The sequence below is a fragment of the Miscanthus floridulus genome, chromosome 19, assembly GCF_019320115.1.
Source record: "Miscanthus floridulus cultivar M001 chromosome 19, ASM1932011v1, whole genome shotgun sequence".
In the NCBI taxonomy this organism is placed as follows: domain Eukaryota; kingdom Viridiplantae; phylum Streptophyta; class Magnoliopsida; order Poales; family Poaceae; genus Miscanthus; species Miscanthus floridulus.
In genome coordinates this window covers 43,370,566-43,378,141 of record NC_089598.1, presented here as the reverse complement: position 1 = coordinate 43,378,141, position 7,576 = coordinate 43,370,566, and the positions used below count along the sequence as shown (strand labels likewise).

The following is a 7,576-nucleotide window of genomic DNA, read 5'->3' as shown; positions in this document are numbered from 1 at the left end:
GGCGAATTCTTGTTTGAGTGTAGCGATGACCCGGTGTAAGATTTGCTGAGAAGATGCAGTGAGCACGATATCATCCACATAGAGGAGCAGATAGACTATCTCAGTACCGCGCCGGTAGATAAACAGAGAGGTGTCAGACTTGGCTTCGGTGAATCCCAGAGTCAGCATAAAGGAGGCAAACCGGCTGTACCATGCGTGCGGTGCCTACTTCAAACCATAGAGTGACTTGTTGAGTTTGCAAACATGTTCAGGGAGAGTAGGATCAACAAAGCCAGCGGGTTGTGAGCAGTATATTGTTTCAGACAGAGTGCCATGAAGAAAGGCATTCTTCACATCAAGTTGATGGATCGGCCAATCCCTGGAATGAGCCAGAGTGATGACTATGCGAACTATAGCAGGCTTGATAACAGGGCTGAATGTTTCATCATAATCAACACCGGGCTATTGAGTAAACCCGCGAAGAACCCAGCGAGCCTTGTATCTGTCTAGAGAGCCATCAGCATGAAATTTGTGCTTGAAAATCCATTTACTGGTGACAACATTTGCCTTGGGAGGACGAGGAACGAGGTCCCAAGTGTGGTTGTCGGAGAGAGTAGCAAATTCCTCTTCCATGGCCTAGCGCCAATGAGGATTGGCAAGAGCATCGTGACACGTGCGCGGGAGCGGCGAGAGGACCTCGGCATGCAGACCGAAGCGAGGCTGCCGAAACCTGATCTTCCCATGGGTAGCCATACCATGGGAATTGGCGACAGGTGGGATGGGAACAGCCCCAGTTGGAAGCTGGGGGCCGTGCTTGACATAGTACGGTGGAGATGGGACGATGCTGGAGCGTCGAAGAGCGGGAGCCTCAATAGAAGGCTCGGTCATCGGGCTTGGTGCAGGAGGACGCCGATGGTAGACGTGGATGATGGGCGGCCTGTGGATCGGCACCTATACAGGGGGGTGCTGACGGTGCCAAAACATCCTGCACAGGGGGTACAGGAGGCACTATGGGTGCCGAAACAGCCTGCACAGGGGGCGCTGCAGGCACCTGGACAGTGGGCGCCATGGGCACCTGTATAGGGGGTGCTGCAGGTTCCTAAACAGGGGGCGGCCTAGGTAGGGAGAAGCCTGGCGGAGGCCCAGCAGCCCTGGGAGTACCTGTAGATAGAGGAGGGACTGACAGGGAATCATCATTAGTTAGAAAATCAAGTTCAGTGGGTGGAGGGGAGGGCCGACGGAGGGAAAAGGGAAACATTGTTTTGTCGAAGACAACGTGGCGAGAGATGATGACCCGATTGGTGGTAAGGTCAAGGCATCGATAACCCTTGTGATCCAGAGAGTAGCCGAGGAAGGCGCACAAAGTGGACCGAGGGGCCAGCTTGTGAGGGGCCGTGGTAGTGAGATTTGGATAGCAGGAGCATCCAAAGGTCTAGAGATCATGATAGGAGGGAAGGGTGCCATGGAGAGCGAAGAAGGGGGTGCTCATGTGCAAGGTTTTGGTGGGGAGGCGATTGATGAGGTGGGTGGCTATGGCAAGAGCATCGGCCCAATATGAGGAGGGCATGGAAGCTTGGAACAACAAGGTGCGAGTGGTGTTGTTGATGGTGCGAATCATGCGTTTGGCTTTGCCATTTTGCTGTGAGGTGTAGGGGCAGGACATGTGGAGAGAGACACCTTTAGCAAGGAAGAAAGCACGAGACGTAGAGTTATCAAACTCGCGGCCATTATCACATTGCACAGCCTTGATAACGCACCCGAACTGAGTGAGCACGAAAGCAAAGAAATTGGAGAGAACAGGGAAAGTGTCAGATTTCATGTGAAGAGGAAATGTCCAAACAAAGTGTGAGCAATCATCAATAATGACTAAATAATATTTAAATCTAGATACACGGATGACAGGTGATGTCCATAGATCACAATGAATTAAGTCAAAATTGTTGATTGCTCTAGACAGCGAACTAGTGAAGGGCAAGCGAACATGGCACCAAAGCTGACATGCATGGAAGATAGAATCATCATCAGGTTTGCTGCACACGATAGAAGAGGTTTGAGCAAGATGCTGAAGGGCAGCTTTGCCAGGGTGTTCGAGGCGGCGATGCCAAGTGGTCGGAGATGGAGTGGCTATGAGAGCGCATGAGCCAGAGGATGATGATGGAAGCTACAGGGTGTACAGAGGCCCCGAGCTGTTACATCGAAGGAGGACGTTCTTGGAACGGAGATCCTTCATAGAAATACCAAGAGGGTCAAATTCAATAGAAACAAGATTATCAGTGGTAAACTGTCTAACAGAGAGAAGATTTTTGATAATATCAGGGGCAACAAGAATATTATTAAGGTGAAAGGGGCCAGGGAGAGTGGAGTAGCCAGTACCCATGACTGGTAAAGTGGTTCCATTGCCGACAACAATGGAGGAGGGGAAGGAGGACGATGGTGACAAAGTGACCATACCGGAGTTAGAAGCGATGTGGGAAGAAGCTCTCGAATCGACGACCCAGTCTGAGGTGCTCGACGGCGGAGTGAGGGAGACGGTGCTGAACGCGTTGGCGAGCGCCTGAGGATCCCATGGAGACCACACAGACGGGGGCGCCAGGGCGGGCGTCTGGTAGAAGGCAGTCGGCGCTGGAGGATAATATGCGCTAGGGGCAGCAGGGCCAGCCATCATGGCGTGCTGTGGTGGCTGGCTAGGGCGCGGTGGTGGGCCACGAGAGCCGCCAGAGGAGGACCCAGGCCACATATGAATGGACCCAGTCCATGGGTTGAGGAAGGAGGGCCACTGTGGGCCACCAGGAGGACCGCCGGTGGGCTGTGGGCCGCCAGCCGAGTTGCCTTGGCCGCGACCACCGCGGCGACGCTAACCATGACCGTTGTTGCCACCAGCCGGAGCCCCCCCCCCCCCCCGCAGCTGGTGGAGGTTGCGGGGACACAGCAGCAGGGGTGGGCGTCCTAGGGGCGTAGAGGCGACGAAGGCGGTGCCATGTTGAGCTCGGCCAGGCGTAGGTTGGCACGAACGTTGGCGAAGGAAGGGAATGGTCGCTAGTGGGTGACGAGTTGAGACATGAACTGGAAACGTTCATTGAGGCCGTGCAGGACGTTCAGCATGAGGGTGTGGTCCTAGACGGGCTCGCCAAGATCAGCAAGTGCATCGGCCATGGTCTTCATCTTGCGGCAGAAGTCATCGATGGAGAGGGCACCCTAGCAGAGAGTGTGGAATTCAGCGTCGAGGAGCATGGTGTGGGACTCGCGATTGTTTAGGAACTACTGCTCCAGCCCGAGCCATGCTCCCTGAGCGGTGATGCCTTCCTGCTCATGGACGACATCCAGAAGGTCGGGGGAGATGGTGTTGAAGATCCAGGAGACAACGACGCAGTCCATACGGGACCACGCCAAATTGTAGAGGCGGGAGTCATCGCAGAGGACGTGATCCTTCAGGGCAAAGCGGCTGAGGAGGAGGAGGACGTAGCCGCGCCACTTGGAGTAGTTGGAAGCCTGAAGATCGAGGACGATCGGGATTAGGTTCTTGATATTCTGGACGGCGGCAGCCTGGCTGTGTAGATGGGCGATGGCGGCTGCGTCAGAGGAGAAGGAGCGGGCGTCATCATCGTCCTGCGGGTGCTCATCGCGATGGGAGTCGCCGCGAATGCGCTCCCGGAGGGCCGTGGCCTGCTGCTCCAGGGCGTCTGCCTACGCGCGTTCTTTGGCGAGAGCGGCGATGGCGAGGTGAACGTGCTCCTAGGTTGTGGCGGCATTCTTGAGGAGGTCAGCCTCCGCCTGAAGGGCCAGGCTGCGCTCGGTGTTGGTAGAGCGCAGGGATGTAGCCTCATCTTCCAGCTTCTGGGCGGCGGCGAGTGCCTCATCGCGGAGCTTGGCTGCGGCGAAGGCACCCAGGACACCAGAGGCGGAGGTGGCGGCCATGGGTGCACGCGGGCGATGGCCAACCGAGGGGCGCGCGCGCGGGAGCCGGGTGGAGAGAGGAGACAGGCGCGGCGAGCGAATGGGCGAACGCGGGCACCGAGAAGAGCGGCGCGCGCAGCGACCGAGAGTTGTGTGCAGCAGCCGAGAGCGCGCGCCTGGGAAACGCGCGCGCGCCTGGGAGAGCGGAAACAGAGGGTGGGCGGTACGGCTCAGGAGAGAGCGTTTGATACCATGATAGAAGCCAAAGGCTAAGATTGATTAGCTTAATGAATGATTACAGCAGAGGTGTTACATATATATAGAGAGTACAAGAGAGCCCAAAGGGCCTGGCCAGCCTGGAGGCGGCGCCCCAAGGGGCCAGTCTAGCCTAGGGAATTGGCAACAATAAATAGGGACTAATAACTCTAACATTTTCTTTTATGATTAATGATGTAATTTGATAAATCATTTAATGTATGATGATTGTGATATGTGAGTGGCTTGATGATTGGTTCGTGTTGTGTAACTCAACCATAAAAGATCCTGAAGAGGAGGTGTGGATGGCACTCTCCTGGGATCCTTGGTGTCGTTTTAGGCTAAAGCGGGTCGGTCAAGGAGATGACACCTGGTTTAGTTAAATTGACGCGTCGGAACCCCATAATCGCCAATGATCCATGGTGAACCAAAAATGTATCATAATTATGCACTAGACTATGGCATGATTTTGATTTGTCACTAAATTCGTCATAGATATGCGCATTTCTACCGTGATAAGTGTGCTTCCTTCTGATGAACCAAGGCTAGTATACCTTGAGTCTAAAGTAGTTTGGTTTTTTTGTTAAGCTGAGGAAACTTTTATGAATAAGTAGTTTTATGTGTCATATACACACTAATTAAGAACATTCACATTTCAATCTATATATGCTATATTTAAGAATATCATTGCATGGACATATTCCTTTCGAAGATGAACATAACTATTCCACTTATTGTATTTCTACTATTGGTTTGTGAGCTCGTTGAACCCAAGGTGAAATGAAAGTGCAAATATATGAGGATAAAATGGTTTTTGAATATTTAAGATACTAAGTTACTGAGGTTAACTCTAATTCTTGCTCTTTTGTGTCAACTAATTATTATGAGCACTTATAGCCTTTGATAGAAAGACCACTAGTGGTTTGCGACTGATCAACAAAGAGTCATGTGTGACGCAATCAAAAACATTTGTTACCAAATTGGTTAGTGAAATCCACCCAGCATGCATACACAAATCATGAAGGTATGAAGAAAACATGCAATTCATATCTTCTCGGATCATTCGAAATAACTTCTCAAGAAAACAGGGAAGACCAAACCAATCACACACTGACCTAGTTGTATACTCCCAATTAACAAAATTACTTACACTAACATTCATTTGGTAGATCTATACCAAATAAAACTATTATGTACCATATCACAAGAAAAGATATGCAAATATTACAAGATTCGAAATGTTCATGATCATTTATGTTGCAGTAGCTCATCAAGATATTTGAATAGATAAATATTTATCACATGTGTGAGATGAAGCATTGCAATCATTAAACTTCCCCATTGATGATGTAGTCAACTAATAGTAGCTAAACCAGATGCTGGTATCATTCTATCATGTGTGCCTAGGAATGACTTTAGTGGCGGTATGGCCATGCATGACCACACATGTCACCCGTCAATGGCAACATGCTGGGCGCACATGGGTCTACCTTGAAACCTCACCTCCACAACCAAACTAGACTGCACTAGTGTTTCTCTACCTTTTCTACTCTCAAGTTTGTGCTCTGCATAGGAAAACTATTGGCGTTGGCAAGTTGACAATGTGTATATGGAGCTTATAGCAAACTTCTAGCACTAAATATTAATGCATTTAAGAAAAATAGTCGCACAAGTAGAGATATACTATTTTGACTTTGTTATCGAAATCTCAATTTTGCCTTCATATCGAAGTCAATTGTCCAATTAATCAAAATTAGGACAAAAAGATTCACATGAGGCCTATAAATACCAGCCTTGGTGTTTGCCAATCTCCACAACCCAACAACCCTCGTTCTTAGCCAAACTACCAATTGTTGCGTAGTACTCAACCACATGGATCCCAAGTTCAAGGCAGAGTGGAGTGCCTCTGAGATCAAGATGGTGAAATCTCTCATTGCAAGGGACAACACCAACAACAATGGTGCTAGTGATATGAACAAGAAGCACAATCAAATTGTGGATGAGCTCCAGGCAATGTTCCCTAGCAAGGAGAAGCATCAGGTAACCAACTTGTACGTTGATGTCTCTTTTTTGCGAATCAACTTGTATGTTGATGTCATGGTAGAGATGATGCAAACATTACAGAGTGGCAACCAACATGTGGAAGCAAGTAGCAACCTCATTAATCAACCCTTTGGGGTGTTTGTGGGGGATCCATCCATGGGCAACAAGGAAGCATTTAATTGTTATCAACAAGTGGAGATGTTCAGCGTGAAGAATGTGAAGGATACTCCACGGAGGAAGCCCACTCCTCGGAAGGAGAGCCAACACACTGGGAGGTTTTGGACCACAGACGAGCATAGGTTAGTTATTTGCTAGATATCCTTAAACCATCTCATATAGATTTTTAATGTTATTCACATGAAGTTTTAGTGCCCTTATTAAGCATACGTTGTGAGGTATTACTATGATGAGGTGTTTATATATTATTTTTCTTTTACTAATCTTGAATATGTATGGACATGGAATCTAAATTTCTATCTAGTTAGTTTACTTCAAACTCTACCTCATTGTAGGCAATTCCTCCGTGGTCTACATGTGTACGGTCGTGGAAATTGGAAGAACATCTCCAGGCACTTTGTTACCACCAAGACCCCAGTGCAAGTTTCCAGCCATGCTCAAAAGTACTTCCTTAGGAAAGAAAATGGCACCAAGAAGCAACGTCATAGCATCAATGACGTTGGACTTTATGATTTTGAGCCCTTGTCGCAGACAAATGCTTCTACCTGCGAGGGGCCCACCTTTGGTGGAGGTGTCTACAAAACAAATCACTATAGCTTTGGTGGACATCCTACTTCCATGAACAATGCCCAGGCTTGGTCACCATTCCTATACCACACTGACCATGGAAGTAGCAGCAATAGCCAGATGGTCACCTTGGTTATTGGCCAGCAACAAGAGCAGATGGGAGCTAGTAATTCTTTAGTGGTTCCAACAATGGAGGCGGATGGGGGCCACTTGGACTGGACTAGTGATAAGATGGGAGATCTTCTTGATACTCATGGATGATGAATGTGGGCATAAATTAGGTTTTATACACCATCTAGTATGCCAAGTTGCATGGTGTCCTATTAGTTCATCCTATATATGTGGGTTCAGCATCATAGTATTCTCTTATGCTAGAGTGTGAGCAACTTTGTTGTCATGAAATATTGTGTGGTACTTTCAAATGTATGTGTCTTGTTTCATTATTGCATTTTTCTTAGTTTGGTGTATCGGCTGTGTCAGAATCAACATTGCATTGAGCTTATTTATTTATTCTCATTTATGCACTGAATTTTATTACTTACCCAATTTTATATTATTTCATTATTTAATGGTTGGTTGGGGACTTTTACTCCTATACATATTGATCACTTAGTCATTACACAAATTAGAGAAGTAGAAGATGGAAAATTTCATAGGCAGA

The 7,576-nt window shown here is 48.5% G+C and overlaps 1 protein-coding gene across 1 annotated transcript; it reads left to right on the top strand.

The window, feature by feature from the left end:
* Positions 1-6,000: 6,000 nt before the first annotated feature.
* LOC136527053 (transcription factor DIVARICATA-like) lies at positions 6,001-7,176 on the top strand. Its single transcript, XM_066519664.1, has 3 exons — positions 6,001-6,138; positions 6,253-6,470; positions 6,684-7,176. The coding sequence occupies exons 1-3, from the start codon at positions 6,001-6,003 to the stop codon at positions 7,174-7,176; spliced, it is 849 nt and encodes a 282-aa protein (XP_066375761.1).
* The last annotated feature ends 400 nt before the right edge of the window (positions 7,177-7,576 follow it).

Bases quoted from the DNA above. Each gene is read 5' to 3' on its own strand.
- LOC136527053 (XM_066519664.1), top strand. From the start codon at position 6,001: ATGGATCCCAAGTTCAAGGCAGAGTGGAGTGCCTCTGAGATCAAGATG. The intron at 6,139-6,252 runs GCAATGTTCCCT...CAAACATTACAG, and splicing joins AAATTGTGGATGAGCTCCAG to AGTGGCAACCAACATGTGGA. The intron at 6,471-6,683 runs GTTAGTTATTTG...ACCTCATTGTAG, and splicing joins TGGACCACAGACGAGCATAG to GCAATTCCTCCGTGGTCTAC.